The sequence below is a fragment of the Rhamphochromis longiceps genome, linkage group LG13 (assembly GCF_057381845.1).
Source record: "Rhamphochromis longiceps isolate RC_006_pf linkage group LG13, R_longiceps_female_GT1.1, whole genome shotgun sequence".
Taxonomy (NCBI): domain Eukaryota; kingdom Metazoa; phylum Chordata; class Actinopteri; order Cichliformes; family Cichlidae; genus Rhamphochromis; species Rhamphochromis longiceps.
In genome coordinates, this window is record NC_140569.1 from 18,724,320 (window position 1) to 18,740,803 (window position 16,484).

A 16,484-nucleotide genomic window follows, 5' to 3' on the forward strand; every position below is an offset into this window, starting at 1 on the left:
ACTCAGAAAGAAGCAGAAAGATGCCTGTCTGTCACTCATTTAACTATATGACCTTAAGCCAAATCAGTAGTGTTAGGCTTCCACCAAGGAGGACACTATAAACAAAAGCCATAATCATGTATTCAAAAATAATAAATAACACCATGCACACACATGTCCAAGTATTTGAGTAACAACTGAGTCACATTAAATGATATGCTCAGAGCAATGCTTATTAGACCTCTGTAACACACTCTCACATTCTGAAACAGCTGGTGTGCACCTCCCTCCTGAGTTTTTCTACTGAAAATTGAATTGCAAATTGTCCACTGGTTGATTAAAGGGGAAGGCAAAGTTTCTCCACAATGGCCTAGAGGCCCAAGGAGTTGCCAGACCTGCCAGTTCATAAGCTGCTGGTGCAACTGAATTATGAAAATAATTTCCAGTATCCACCCTCGATCTGTCCGAACCAGAAATGAGCAGCTTCTTCCTTTACCCATGCTCCACCTTTTCAACACTTTTAATTAAAAAAAAAAGGTCCAAGTTGTATGTCTGTCTGCTAACAGACTGACAGACAGACGATTGAAACATGACACACTTAACTCTACACTAACTGGATTTGAATTTTGGTAATGTATTATTATTACTGACTAGATTTCATGGGATATATTGAAACAAGTCATTGTTCTACAGCTCATTTATTTTTTAGACATAAGGTTATTCAAGTAGCCAAGTAGTGGCTATAAAATAATACAATTCAGTGTTTTCTTCCTCATATCCTCTAAGTCAGCAGCTTCAGGTTCCAAGGAATTAATTAAAATGGGAAGATCCAAGAATGATTGGAAAAAGTATTGCCCATATGCATATGTATTTTCTTTTATAAGTTACAGGCAGTGAACTTATTTTACAGACTTAGAGTGAACACACTACAGTAAACAGGATGACTGGCACATTAAAGGCTTGTAAGAACTATCCACTGAATATAAAGTTACAGCTTTAATCACCCCAAACTGTGCTTATCCTCCTAAGTGCGAGTCAGGACAGCCCCACCATCAGTAATGTCTCCTTTGATGCCAAAATCCAGCAGAGCGTCTTTTTGCCGTCAAAATCAGGCCCATATTTTAGCGCATGAATTCATTTGGGCCTCATTAATAATCGTTAGCCTTCTTAATGACTTTTTGAGTTTGCAGCAAGTGTGTTCTCTACTTCTCCTTCAGTCACCCCGTTTTGGAAGCATCTTTTGGCTTGAAAGAAAAAATTAACTAGAGCGAGCAAATAAAGCATCCTTCAGACAGGCACTTCTCTACAACTCTCTACAAATATGATTTTTATTATGGCTTTTATTTAAACATGCAATATTAGATGCAAATGATTGTTATCATTAAGCAGTTCATTTCCTGCATTCAAGAGTTTTTGTTTGTTTTTAATGCAGCAGTTTGCGCCTTTCCCTCCATTAATTTAAGGTGGAAATGTTTCATATCAGAGGAAAAACAAGGAAAAGAAAACATCATGCAACACCTGACAGTTTTAAAATATATTTGAGTATCACTCTAAACAATTAAATAATCATACCACTATTAAACCCCTGCTTAGCCAGATCACATATGTACATTTTCTTTTCCTTTTTCACTTTTGTCCAGACTCGAAATAATTAAAATAATTTTACCAGACAGTCTAATACAGTAGGTTACATCTGTGCCTTTATGAAGAATGGAAACCTGATAAATCAGTTCATTCGGTACATCAAATACTGAGCAAGCATTTTCAGCCAGCTCTTATATTCTCCACTTTATTTCAAGTCTTACTTTCACTGAAATGATCCTTTTATGCATTTTCTTCTCAGAGTGCACCTTAAGCTTTTTCAAATGGTCTAAAATTCATTAGTTAATTTAAAGGTCAGTAAATGTATCATATGAACATTAATATAGGTATTTAGACACTTTACTGTAACTTTCAGCAAGCTGACTATAGAGATCATGGCAGATGAATGTTTATAACTACTGAAAAATAATAAAGCAGCTTTCTAGGTGTTATACCGTATACAGCAGAATTCTTCTGGCAGGCTGTCAGAAGTGTAAACGCTAGTGTGACATCCCAATGTCAACTTAATAAGTTAAAACTTTTGATCATCATATCACAGCAAAAAGATGCCACTGTGAGGGATGGAGGGGCATGACTTTGACATCATAATATCTGCTTGTTCCAGCCATGTAGCTTCATCTTCTGCACTGCAATGTTCACTGCACGAAGAAAAGGGCTCAACAGGAGTTCAGAATCAGAATGAGAGAAACTTTATTAATCCCACAGGGAAATTGTGCATGGAAGAATCAAGAGGAGCCAACTGATCGATGCTGAGGTATTTTTTGTATAAATAGTTCCTGTTGGTGACAACAAAGGTTTTACTCAAAGAAAGAAGAAATGCTTTGTAACATGTTTACCATTTCAACCTGCAGGCTTACAGATATCACACTGTTTTGGTCAGCACTTGCTAATGGACTGCTTGGGATGCTTGAACTAAGCTGGTGATAAGGACATTAACAAAGTATCTATTAGAGTGATCTGAAAGAGCTTTGGATGGAGCTGAAAGGCAGAAGGATGCTTGATGTTTATTTCCCCCGATTTTGCAGGATGAAGGCTCCTGGGACACAGAGTGTGGGTGGCTGCCTGAACACCAACACACAAGAATATATTTACAATTAGGAAATGTATAAACATTCTCATTTGAATTCCTGCAGACAGGAGACTGGAGGCTTAAAGGTATCTGCTGCTTTGCAGGATAGTTTTTAGAATGGAACACTGATCATTTTTAGCTGGTGTGAGAGTTTGGGAATAACACTTCTTGTGCAGGGGGAGACTGTGTAGGAGAAAGAACTGCAGATGGAGCAGGCTAGAGTTTTATGATGAGCCAAACGTCTGCTAATTAGGGACAGGTCAGTCTCTGATTGGATTTTTCTATACATGACACAGAAGGATTTATGGGATTCATAAGTCAGAGAGTGGAGCCAAATAGGTGTAAGCTCATCTCTGCATTCCAGATAAACTTCACATAAGGTGTCTCTAAAGGCACCAAAGGTAACACTGAATTCTGCCAGAAGGTAGTTTTTAATATTTGGGGCTCTGTCTTTTATAACTTTCAGAATAATATCTACAGTCCATAAATCTTTTGATACCAGCTTTACAATTGCATAGCCGTATCTTCACCAGATTGAAAAATGCGCACAAAAAATTGGGGATAAGTATTAGTGTAATTATTATAATTTTTGAATGAGAAAGTCAGGCGTGGCATAGAAGTATTTGACGGTTGTGGAGGACATGTATGAGGATAACGAGACAGTGGTGAGGAATGCGGTAAGAGTGACAGATTGGTTCAACGTGAGGGTAGTATTACATCAGGGATCGGCTCTGAGCCCCTTCTTGTTGGCAATGGTGATGGACTGATTAACAGATGAGGCCGGGCAGGATTCTCCGTGGACTATGACGTTCACAGACGACATTGTGATCGGTAGAGAGAGTGGAGGTGGAAGAGAGGCGTGAAGTGGAGATATGCTGTGGATATAAGAGGAATGAAAGCGAGAGAGAATGCATGTGTGTGAATGAGAGGGAGACAGGTGTAACAGTGAAGATGCAAAGTGTGGATATAGTGAAGGTAGATGATTGAGAGGTGAGCAGTGAAGGAGAGAGCCCGGGCAGGTTGAAGTGGGTGGAGACAAGTGTCAAGGGTGATTTGCGACAGAAGGATAGCAGCAAGAGTGACAGGGAAGCTTTACAAGATGGTATGAGACCTGCTATGATGCATGTCTGCACTGACAAAAAGACAGAAGGCAGAGCTGAAGATGCTAATATTTCTGTTGCGAGTGACAAGGACGGGCAGAATTAGAAATGAGTACATCAGAGGCGCAGCTCAGGTTGAGCAGTTTGGAGACAAATTTAGAGAGGCGAGGCAGAGATGGTTTAAAGGTTTGCTGGTAGATGTGCAGAGGAGGTACTGTATGTTGGACAAAGAAGATAGAGGGTTGAGGTTCTGATTTCCTCTTTCTTCATGAGATAATGTTGCTTGTTTTTGTCGTACCTCTTTCTTGCAGCTTTTGGGTAGGATGCTATCTGAATCACCAAGGTTCTGCTTAAACTCATTGATGTCAGCTTTGGTGTATTGCTCTTCCAAAAAGCTTCTGGTCTTATAATAGGTGGGAGCTGGAGGTTTGCCCATCTGTTTAATTCTTAGAGCAACCCTTGGGGGACTGAGGCTCAGTTTCAGGAGTGATGGCAAGTTCTTCCCTGACAATTGAAACTTTTTCACCCCAACACTAACCCGAAATAGAAAAATGAAAGTTATAGAAATCAACAAAGGAAGCTGGTAATGTCACACTAACCAAAAAGCCAAAAAAAAGATCTGAAGGACCAGAAAACTAAATCAAGAAATGACCTGAGAAACCAAGAAAGCTGAAAAGGACAGGAATGCACACCAATAACAGCGCTGATATGTCAAGAGATGAGTGATGGGAAATTTGCAGTTCTTACAGACTGCCGTATTTGGAAGGCGTTTAGCTTAACTATTTGACTCGCAGGCAATTTTTCTTATATTGTAAAAAGGTAGAATTTGATAAAAGTCAGGAAGCTTTTTAGGAAAGAAACTTTTCTCACCTGTTTCTCTACCTTTCTTTAATATTTGAAATCATCATCACTCTTTGTCCTTCTCTCAGTCCTTTCTCCTGTTTACAGCATGAGGTTCAGGTCCAGCTTTTCTAATGTCAGGGACTGTTGCCCTGCTCCAGTCGGTAATGATCCCGTTGCTGTCACAACTGTCACTCCAGCAATCAATCAAACCTGCCTGTGTGTGAGTTTGCGTGCCTCTGTCTATGTGTGTGTTGATTAGTATACTCCATTAACTCTTATGAAATTCTGGCACCAGGCCACGGTGCCTGGGGAAAAGCACTTATGGAACGTCAGGTTGCTATGTGAGTAATCGGTTTACCAGTGCCAGAGGGAGATAGCAAGGGGAAAATAGGATTTTCAAGCCCCACAGCCAACAAGCAAATACCCGGAGCAAACAGTGTGCAATGGAGATGATTAAAGAAAATGGATTTTCAAGTATACAAATATGTTGTTAGTCCGCTTAAGTCTCCACCTTTGCAGGTTACATGTGCCTAGCTTTGTGTGTCTACCTGATAGTATAGGCCGGTTCAAGACACAGACATGGTTCTGTGAACATGAACATGAAAATCTCAGCTCAGCATTTTGCCCTTTCCTAACAACCTCCTCTCACACATGGCATACTTCCTGGAATGCTTTAGATTTGCATACTGTGACATGTGCGAGGAAACAAAATCTAAAGCATTCCAGGAAGTATGCAGTCTCACTGAGATTTTTGGCTGACTTCAGCATCTCTCCTGGGATGAGATAAAGACCAAGCTGTCAAATAGTGTCCCCTCTGACAACCTGGCCCCAGGCTGACAGAGAAGATATGATGATGGTGGCCATTTTGGGGCCAGAGCAAGGGCAGCTTAGGTCTGGCAGGGAGCTAATGATGCTAGTTTAATGATTTCTGCTGTCAGATGACAACACCTTGCAATGTAACAAGCAGATACAAATTGGATTCTCGTCTCCTATAGCATTTCATCCACCTGCATCATTTATTCTTAATTTGTTTGTCCTGCCAGCACCGAATGTAAATTTCTGTTTTGATACAAGAATGAGTCATTTTCTTCTGGGATTTCAGGATCATTGAGTGTGTTTGCATTTGGTTTTTAATCCACCACGTGTAGTGTAGATTTTGCTGGTTTACAGTCTTTTTGTAGTTTATAACTTTACCATTAAATCTCAGAGATTGAATTAAAACCCCAAAAGACAAAAACAATATGTTTTTATTTAGAGTTTTCAGTAAATCTGTAAGAATTTTATTCAATATCTCAAGTCCATGAGTAACTCTCCTTCTGGTTTAGAACAGCAAAGCATGGAGCTTCTCATTGCTACCGAGCAAAGCAGCAGACAAGATGCTCCATTAAACTTGGCTTGATTGGGCTATCAGTTAGAGACTGTGTGCACCGAGAGACATTGAGTTTATTCTGACTGCTAGGCTAACTGACAGATATTGACCAGCTTTTTCCCACTGTGGTTCCTTCGTTTCCCACTATGTGTTGCTCTGCTTGAATGTGTGTGTGTGTGTGTGTGTGTGTGTGCGTGCGTGCGTGCGTGCGTGCGTGTGTGTGTGTGTGTGTGTGTGTGTGTGTGTGTGTGTTATTGACTACAGCCTGTCCAAAGTTCTGTCAAAACTAACTGATTGATTGTAAGACCAGCAGAATTATTCTCCCACACTACTATCCCTCAGGCCAAATAAATTAGTGTGTGTGTGTGTGTGTGTGTGTGTGTGTGTGTGCGCGCGTGCGCGTGTGTGTGCGCGTGTGTGTGTGTGTTTCATCTTTGTGGTGTGTGAGCATATGACCATTTGCTTTGACAAGCTTCCCCTAATCACCTCCACCGCTCTTCTTATCGCTCTGATTGTGCTGTCAATCACACCAACGTTGTTTCTCAAAAACTTCAGTAGGATATTTATCAGTAAAAGCTAAATTAGTTTTACTTAATTTTTCCTTGTTTGAGCCATCTCTGCTTTTCACTGACTGAAAACACACGCGCACCAGATCGGCAGATAATAATACGCATTCTCTTCTTTAAAATTCAATTTTGCACACATGCACCGTTTGAATTAGCCACCGGATTACTCTGAAGTTAAAAAAGGACATGGGGGAAGGCAGTGGCACACACCCACTCACTTCTCCAGACATCCTTTCCCCTGAAAGACTCGGTCACGGTTAACCTTCAGACATCCTCTACACAAATGTCTACAGCCTCACACACGCACAATATTCTCCTATCTTCCATCTGAGATGCGCAGGATCTAACTCCTAACATATACAATAGAGACCAAGGGCATAAGTAAAGGGTAGCAGTTCTAATCTAGATTATAATATACAGAATTGCATTGTTTGCTTATTCTGTACCTATACCGATGAGTAAGTTCCTGTCTAATAGAGAATGGCTGAGCTAATGGACAGAAAATAATTTTAATGCAGATCAGATGTCATGAGTGACACGACAGTGAGGCATGAGGGCGACACACAGTGAGTGACACAGGGTTCTGTCACACTCAGAGACACTTTCTGTCAGTCAATCTCTCCCTTGTTGATAAATATCCCTGACAAGGTAGCAGCATTGGACTGATTTGAAGGGGGGGAAACAACCCTCTGACTTCATACGCTGGATTAAATGTCTCTTTTCATGTTTTTTCCTCATTGTCCGTTAATTCCTTCATCCTTAGCCTGAGACGCGCATTGACCATTCCCATGCAAACGCTGCTCCTTCATTCAACCTTCCCATCTCCTGTTGCTTTGTTCTCCATCCTCTGAAGTCTTTTCCTCTCCTTTTCCCCCTGTAGGTATTTATAAATGAATGTGTTTACAGAGCAGAGGAGAAGGGGTTGGGGCGTGGAGGGGGAGGTGAACAGGGCTTATTTTAATTAACAATCGCCTGGCCCTCCGTAGATTTGGTCAAAGATTAAAACTCGTTAGGATTGATTCTTGCCTCCAGCCTTATTAAGCTATGGCCCCGCTGTGGCTTGACATAGTTGGAGAGGAGGGAAAGCAGGATCAGGGCTAGGGAAGGAGTTTGGTTTGACGATGGATAGTTGTAAAGCTGACAGACACGGGAAAGGCGAGCAACAGAAACTAAAAGATCATTTTAGAACGGATTATTTAGAAATAAAAATCATAAATTAGGATGATAACATTTCCATTGCAATACTCAAACGTCTAATTTACTTTTCATTAAAAAGCACAAATTTGAATGTCAAAAAGAACTCATGTCTCAGGTGGGCATTTTTCATATTACTAGACAAAAGCGATTGTTAGGAAATGTGCATTAGCAGGATTTGATTGGCAGAATAAGCTTTTATAATAGGGCAACCAACGCCTACAGAGTGCCGAAGAGCACTGCTTGAATTTGCCTGGCAAATGCATTACTGTCTGAAAACTAATTCATCATCTTGCACTTTGCTTCTGTCCTTCCCTTGCCACTTTCCTTCCTTCCCAGCTTTCATTATCACATCCTTCTCTCCTTCCCTCAGCAATGTAACCAGTGTGACAGATAAGCCCTAAGTGAACCACTCTGAGCATTTCTTTATGTAAGCATACGGCCAACTCACGTTGGCAATTCTGGCAATTCCACGAGGAACCTGGGCTGAGGAACGAGGGTGAGATCCCAAAAAAAGACAACTAGTGTCACACATTTCCTGGCACATCAGATGACACATTAAATCAAGGCTTTTAATTAGTGCCACTGGCCATTACAGTTCTAGCTGCAGCAAAAGCCGCCATGCCTAGAAGGTGACTCTAGGCTAAACTCCCTTTGACAAGCTCAATTATGAAGGCAGTCTATCCCCTGAAATCAGTTTGGTCTGACAGTTGTAAATTATGATTTTCACCATGGGGGCTTTGGCTCCGTCAGGACTCTGAGTTATGTGTCATGAGGCTTCCAAACCATCTAATAACTTTGATGTCAAAACCTCTACCCTCTCTCACGGCTATCTTTCTTGATCCGAACAAAGTCCATCGTGACTTTAAGCCTGGCACGGCTCTCAGTGCTGTGCTATTAACATGACTTATTACAAACAGTGTGTGTGTGTGTGTGTGTGTGTGTGTGTGTGTGTGTGTGTGTGTGTGTGTGTGTGTGTGTGTGTGTGTGTGTGTGTGTGTGTGTGTGTAATAAATAATCTGTCCAAATTAAGTGTGCAATTTGTAAGACTGTGACTTTAAAAGGTTAAAGAATTAAACACTTCGAAATTGAACTATTATCAGCAGAATATTAGCAGATAATTTATGTAAAAACAAGATACACTAATCATGCGAAACATTATGATCACCTGACTAATATTGTGTCGGCCCAAAAGAACAAACAACTGCGATGCACTGTATATTCTAATACCTTTCTTTCAGAACCAGCATCAACCTTTTTCAGCAATTTGATGTACGTCTACATCTGTTGGATCAGACAACATGGGCCAGCCTTCGCCACCCACGCCACCGCCCCCTGTTGTACTTCACTGTTCCATCCTTGGACTACTTTGTTACATTCTGACCACTGTAAATGTTCATTTGCTCTCTAATATATCCCACCCACCAACAGGTGCCATGACGGAGAGGTAATTAGTGTTTATCTCTTCACCTGTCAGTGTTCATAATGTTACAGTATGACTGATTTGTGTATATGTGTACTCTGCTGCTCAGAAATCTACTGAAGAGAGTCAGTGTAGCGTCAAGTTAATCCCAGTCAGAAATGAGAATAAGAAGAAGCAGCGCAGCCTGCTTTGAGATCTTTTCTACAGTCTGTTATTCTGACCACTAGTCAGTCATGGTGAAAGCCTGGCAGTATATGACTGGAAGGTAACAGTAAAGGCAGGCAACAAACACTGGGCAGCAGGCTGAGTGAGACAGAAGATCAGTTTGCTGCAGTTACTGTACGTTTTCTTTTAAACTCCAAGGGAGTGACCCCTTTCCTGGTAACTCCCTGCAACCACCTGAGACTGTGCCAGTTGTTTTGACGTCCATAAGCTATAAATTAATTAAAGAAAAAAGGATCCTAACCCTGCTGTCTGCTATTGACCTGTTCTACAGTAATATATTCTACATATTGCACCTTCAGTAAAAGGCTAAAAATTGCTCCTTGTGGCAAGCTAAGCTGGTGTATTTAAAATGAATAGTTCCCTTTTGTCCCTTTTGTAAGTGTGTGTACATTTTCCTTTATACGCGTGTGTCAGTAAACCTTCCATTTTGTGCTGACTGTTGAAAGGTGGGCTATCGGCTCAGATGCCTAACAATGGAAGATGATGTTTTTCTGACATGTCTATCACGTGTTTTACATCCTCTGAACACAAGCACATGCATACACAATATTTTCTATCTGTAGCTGTCATTCAGGAAAAACAAATTCCATCACTTCTTGAGCCCTTCATAAAGATTTTTAGACCTCCACATGCAATATTTGATCCCTTAAAAGTGTGAGTGGATGTGGCAGATGATCCAAGCATGAAGACAGAAGGCATGGAAGAGGATGAAGGAGGAGCAAAAACTAAACATTTTGCTAAAATTTTTTAATACATGACATTTACCAACCTTGTCTTCCACTTCAGCGCAATGACTCGCACACACTTACTCTATCATATCACTAGCTTTTTGATAGTATTCTGGATTTGGGAGAGAGCCAAGGGAAGCTTTATTAAGTTGAGATAATAGCAATGTGCATATGCGAAGACATTGTATGTCTGTGTGTGTCTGTAGTTAATATGATTCCTCTTGAGTGTGGATTGTGAGGTGGAAGAGGAGATTACTGCACCACGCTTCTATAATTACCTCTCATCTCTCAGCCAGTGCTCTTACACACAACGGGGAATGCCAGGCTACCGCACACTCCAACACATGCACACACGCAGTGGGGTGCACTTCTGTACAATGTTGCAGGCTGAGAGGGAGTTATTTCTAGAGGGCTACATTTCACTCAAATTGTGATTGGAGACCGCCCACACTGCCTTTAAGCAACACAGGTCAGCCTCGCTCCGAGCACGCAAACACACACAGAGACGCACACACACTCATCCCGCTGAATCCCGTTCACCAGCTACTGGTAAGTAAGAAGAATGACTCACCTGTAACCGTCCTTCCCACACACACACACACAAAACACCTAAGAACCCATTTTCACAAGTCATGCACACACATCACACTGTAGACTTTTTCTGCTTGGTCCCAATAATGAAGAAAAGTCTCCTATCATCTGTTCTGTCTCTGCTGCACAAACTCATGTGCACTTTGGGCCACTTTGTGGTCTTCTGCTTCAATAATATAGAGAAGAAAATGCCATAAACTAAAGATGTAATGAATACAGCATACAAGTTGCTTCACATTTTCTTGGCAGGAGCCTGCCTTAATCACCATGCAAACTATCAGGACTAAGTATGACTTAAAGTTGACAGCGACTTGCAAAGATGAATTAACCATGCTATTCACAGCTTTGAAAAAGCCGTTAATAACTATGCCAGAAGTAAATTGCTCCAGCACAGTGAATGACTTAGTACCGCTCTCTCGCCGCCTTTGCTCAACTATTAAAATAGCAATATGACTTCTTGTGGACAGTCAGACACAGGGGGGCAGTTCAGCAAGCTGAAGTGAAAAGAGAGAAGGGGATAAAATGATGTTTCTGATAGCTTAGATTAACATTACAGAGAGTTTTGTGTCCTGCTCTGTTACATTTCTAATCTAATCCTTATCTACATCAAACTCACATATGAAAATTCAAGGAAAAACAAGAAGAAGAACGAAATGCGGAACGAAAGAGGAGAAAAATAAGAAAGCTTATGGGTGTTTTTAAATTCAGCAGGAAAAAAAATAGTTGCTTTGAACTTTCAACAATGGGCAATAGAAAAAGTGTAGCTGCTGCTTCTTAGATCGCCCACGCATACTGTACATACCTGCACACAAAATATTCACAGCACTCACACTGTTGCAGACACTAACATCAGGGCCGCAGCAATCTTTTCCTAATTTAGGATGCATTAAAAATGTGACAAAGCATTGCTTAGCTGCTAATGCGTGGAAGAGTGCAAACGAGATTAAAGTGTCGCCTTCGAGCCTGAGGCATACAGCTGTCTGGACTGGACAGGGACAACTTCCCTTCGCAGGCCTGAGATGTGTTCAGGCATGAATGCGAGCAATTTATTTAGGCAGCTGGCACTTAATAAGCAAAACGGTGCACACATAAGCAGGGGGATGCTGTGAACACGCTGACTATAATGTGACAACTGACGGCAACAGGGAGTGTTTAGCTCTCAATGGGCACACACACACAAAGCATAGGTATGCACAGGGATGCTCGCTTGACACTCGATAAATTGGTTCATTATATCGCTGTAACACTAATGTGTGCCGAGTCTCATCTGTGCTGACAAAGTGCTACGAAAGGTGCTGTCTCTAGCTCACACGCATACATGCACACACAACAGTTTCGTTTCACTGTAGCTGGCACTATTGGACCAAGTTTATATTGATATTAGCCGCACTTGATAAAATATCACTCTCCTATTTTATTTCATTTTTTCAAAAGGTCCAAACTTGAACACAATAAGAGCACCGAGACATGACAGGTTCCCGTCTAAAGTGATAAAACGTCAAAAAGAGAGAAATGTGTTGGAACTTCATAATCTGGCAACTGGCTCCGGTCAGCCAAGTGATATATACCCGCAGCGCTTTTAGCACCAGTGGACACAGTTAGAGTAAGGTGGTCCCCCCCATCGCTGAGCCAAGCCAGCAAAATCACACAGTTGATCACACTTAACATTCTTGCAGAAACAGTCCATCACTCGCCTACAATACGCACCACATTACGCAACTACAGCAACATGCAACACTGATACATTTAATGCTTTTTTGTCTTTTCAATGCACTGTTTCAACTTGTCCATCCTCTAACTCTTTTAGCTGACAAGCAAAAAACAATAAAACTATTTTAAAGTACTGATAAAAACAGTGAAGCTCGTTGTCAAAGTATGAAAAATGTGATTTATGCCCCTCCATTAAAACGTTTCTTTTTTTTTTTCCCCCAAAAGGCAAAAGACATAAATTAGCAATTTTTTGAAGCATTTTTTTTTTTTTTTGAACAGTCTGGTGAACGGCGGACAGGTTGTAACATTTCAAAAGCACCTGAAGTTCGTGTTTTTTCCACAAAATATTGACCTGAAGCAAATCATTCAGCAACCACCGGTGTTACAGAAGCTCACTCACCCGTTAGCTGGTCATAGGATCCGTCCAGTTCTCTGGAGTCCGACAAGCTTTGGTCACGGTTTTTCGCCTTCATATTCCCTGTGTGCGCCGGAATGTGGAACTGTGGGAAACAGCTGATAATGTGTTGGCGATTCTTGCGAAAATAATTGTGGTTTGTTTTTCGCCTTCACTGAGGATGGCTACAAGTATAATGACATTAACAAGTCATATTTGCTTCGTCATGAAGGAAAAGGAGAGAGCCACGCGTGTGCCGTTATGTCGCGTGTCTGTTTCTGTGTGCGCTCTCGGCATCCAGAAGCTGAGTGAACCAAGAGCGCTCCTGGTCGCTACTTTCGCTTGGGCTGGCACGCGCGCGCACACACTTGACTGTGAACATGCGCACACGCAAACAGAAAGAGAAAAGAAAATTCAGAAAGATAAGATTTGACGGGAGGTCTTAAAACATGTAAAAGGTGAATAAAGTGTGAATATGAAAATACGGTGAATCCAGTTTCCCCCGTCTCCCAGCATTAGAGCCCTTTTGGCTTCATTCATGCAGCATGTCAGTGAGTTGGTCCTCTGCCTGAGTCTTTACCATTAATATCACCATCACATCCTCTTCAAATGTTCTCCAGAGCCAGAGCCAGGTCGGATGTGTACAGAGACATCAGCAGGAGCAACAAGGAGTTCAGCGCTGCTGCCAGGCAGAGGTTCTGACTATATCTGATCTATAAATACTCACTGGCACTGGGAAGTCTTGTGTCTATGCTTTTTCTTCCTCACTTCTCTCCTTTTCAGTGTCTTTGCCTCATTTTGCCTCACTCCTGCTCACTTACCACAATATGACATTTGGTCACAATCTGTCAAGCAATCTGTCTTTGATGCCAGAGTTTTCTACATTATATCAGGGGTTGCATCAATGATGATCTGTATCCTTCTAACCATGCTCCATGCATGAACAGTTGCAGCATCATCCTGTGTCACCTACTCTGCATTTGAGGCGATTTAGATGTTTCTTCCACTTGCACAAAAGAGCGCTGTTAACTGTAGTGACCTAGGTGCTACAGACCCCATTCACTATTATGTTTGCTCATCCAGCCTGCTCTCAGGGGAAATCCTTTGACATGTCAATTAGAAAAGTGTCACTGAAAGGTTGTTTGCATGACTTCAGCTTCATTTGGGCTGTCTTAAGTGTTCTGTCTGCAACTGAATATACACATTATGTGTGCATTTATCCCACGCAGTGTGCACATTGTGTCTGCAAGCAAATTGTTAGGGCATGTACCTCTGCACTTGTCTCATATGTAGTGTAACAAGACGGTTATGTAGAGGAGTGCTGCTGATGACAGCTTGCTTCTGTAAGAGATGATTTGGTTCCACATTAATTTTGAGTTAAGTAAAGTCTTTGCTATAATTTATTCTTGTTGAACTGCTCTTAAAAGTTAGTGATTTTGTTCAGCCATTCACTTCAGAAAGTGAATTTAAGAAAGTGTTACTGTCTTATTATGGAATTATTAAGGTGTTTTTCTAATCAAAATAAATAAAGTATTTTCAGTACAAAAAAGGACTGAATTATTAGTTTTGTTTCCCATTAAGGCGTTCAGTCTATTTTTCAGCTAGAACTGCTGGCTGACTGACGCACTGAAGTGAAAGTTTTTATCATCTCCAACTCAAATTTGAAAAGGAATGGAGCCAACCCCACCTCTGCCTGCAGATTTAATAACGTCTATATAAACTTTGTGATCACTTCTAATCACATTGACACAGTTTTGTGCGAAGCTGAGGAGAAAAAAAAAGCAAAATGAAAAAACTGGAGTATCTTATCTCTTATTGAGCTCCTCGCTGTGGTTTTATAACACATGTCAATTTCTGTGTTCTTGCGTGTTTACAGACCAAAAGACACATGGGGGTGACAGTTGCTACCTTAATAAACACTGGAAAAATAAACATGTCTTTGGCCCTGGTATATTGAGGCAGCTTGTCTGGGCATGTCTTTATTTTGTTCCTCTACTCTTATTGCAACTTGTTATTTTTTAATACATTTCCACCAACAGAAAGAGACCTTATCACTGCTTCTTTTACCTTTGCTCATTTGGTCAAACTTGGGAGCAGCAGGTGCATGAAAACATCCTCATATGTGGCGCTCTGGCTACTCATTACCTTGCAGATGCCTTCATGGCTGTTTTATCTGTTGGCATTTATAATTTCATTGTGAAGTACACCGGAAGGACACCAAAACACCTTGGAAAAGAGGTGAGATGAGGTCATGAGGAGTTGGATGTTCCCCCCGTTAAGCTTCATTTGAAACCTGCATGCTGCCAATAAACTGAGGGAGCCCGGCAATAACCGCAAGGCCTGCTTTTTCTGTCATCTAACACCAACAAAATATTTCACAGATACGGACAATTGGATAGTGATTGGATTTCTGTGTGTGGTAAATGAAATGAGACAAGGAGAGGTGGATTCTAAATGAAGCCGAGGAGGGGTGTGCGAGAATGAAGGATAGGGGAAGTGGGGAGATCGATTCATGGCCAGTTAGAGGGGATTTCAGTGATTCAAAGTTATAATAAAGAAAATGGGCAAGTCGCTGATGAGAAGGCTGCCTGTGACTGCAAAGCTAGCCATGTAGACAGACCTAGATGTGAATGTGTGCACGTCATAACTGTGCAGTGACCCAGAGACAACCTTGTTGTATCCCAGAACAGAATAGCAGGAACCAGCAACCAGGCATGATGCCAGCTGGATAGTGAGGTCTGCTGCTGTTTTGTTAGCAAGTTGTTGTTTGCATCTATAATTTTAACAGAGACCATCAGGGACAAACAAGGGTTTATTCATGCTTCTAATTCAAGATTATTTCCTGCTCTTCAACTATAAGGAGACGGCATTATTCATTTGCCATTTTTGTGAAAGGCTATTGAACTTCCCTGACACAACTCTCGGGAATATATCTACATATGCTAAAATGTACAATAATCTCCTCTTATGTCACAGCCCGATGTCAGTGTGCATGTGAAAGAAGCTGCACATTGCAAGATAGAAAATTCAAATCCAGCCCGAATTAGCTGCTTAATCCGAGCCAACCCATAAACCCCCAGCACCTTGTAACCAGATTTTTCACACCTCAAAGGCTCAAACAGGTTACGGACTGTGCTTGGTGTCTGTATGTAATTGATAAAAACTCAGAAGTAGGGAAGCAAAAGAGGAGAAGAAAGAAAAGGCTGTTGAGATGCACCCTATGGCTCCCCCTGCAACCCCAAGGTCAGTCCCCTGTCCTTGGTAACTCTTTCATGAGCCAAACTGCACTGTGAATATTAATAGCAAAAAACTCTGGGAACCCCAAACAAAGATTCATGCATGTTACTCAAGCAGAAAAGAATAAAAAAAAAACAAATAAGAATATAACAAAAAGCACTGTCACAAAAACTATTGGTGTTTTTTTTCTCTCAAAAACAATATTAGATATTTGGAAATGTTTTTTGCAGTTTCGGTAATGGGAGAAAAAGGGTAACGATTCTTTGCCTGAACACTTCTGCAATTCAGCACAAAAAGATGGAATAAGAAGGATTAGCTTAGAAATAGCTGTCGCTGAGTATATTTGAAAGCCTGTAGCTTCTCACAGTAAAAAGAAAACCCTCCTTGTAAAGCAGCGTTATATAGAACTTCAAAGATCTAAATGACACTTCCCTTCATTATTCACTGCAGCCAG

At 41.2% G+C, this 16,484-nt stretch overlaps 1 protein-coding gene and 1 long non-coding RNA gene across 3 annotated transcripts in view; one reads left to right on the forward strand and one right to left on the reverse strand.

Annotated features, from left to right (window-relative positions):
- LOC146655670 (uncharacterized) overlaps nt 1–9,563 on the forward strand; it is a 38,695-nt gene extending 29,132 nt beyond the window's left edge. Inside the window, exon 3 of the long non-coding RNA XR_014914340.1 lies at nt 8,964–9,563. This is a non-coding gene — a long non-coding RNA (uncharacterized LOC146655670). The remainder of the gene's footprint in view (nt 1–8,963) is intronic.
- The window catches only part of LOC146655668 (A-type potassium channel modulatory protein KCNIP2), a 125,905-nt gene extending 112,801 nt beyond the window's left edge, over nt 1–13,104 (reverse strand). Inside the window, exon 1 of one of the 2 annotated variants that reach the window (XM_085428176.1) lies at nt 12,800–13,104. In XM_085428176.1, the coding sequence (XP_085284302.1) occupies nt 12,800–12,872 (73 nt within the window). In that variant the 5' untranslated portion in view covers nt 12,873–13,104. The remainder of the gene's footprint in view (nt 1–12,799) is intronic. The other variant, XM_085428180.1, reaches the window with a different exon arrangement.
- Between the last annotated feature and the right edge of the window lie 3,380 nt (nt 13,105–16,484).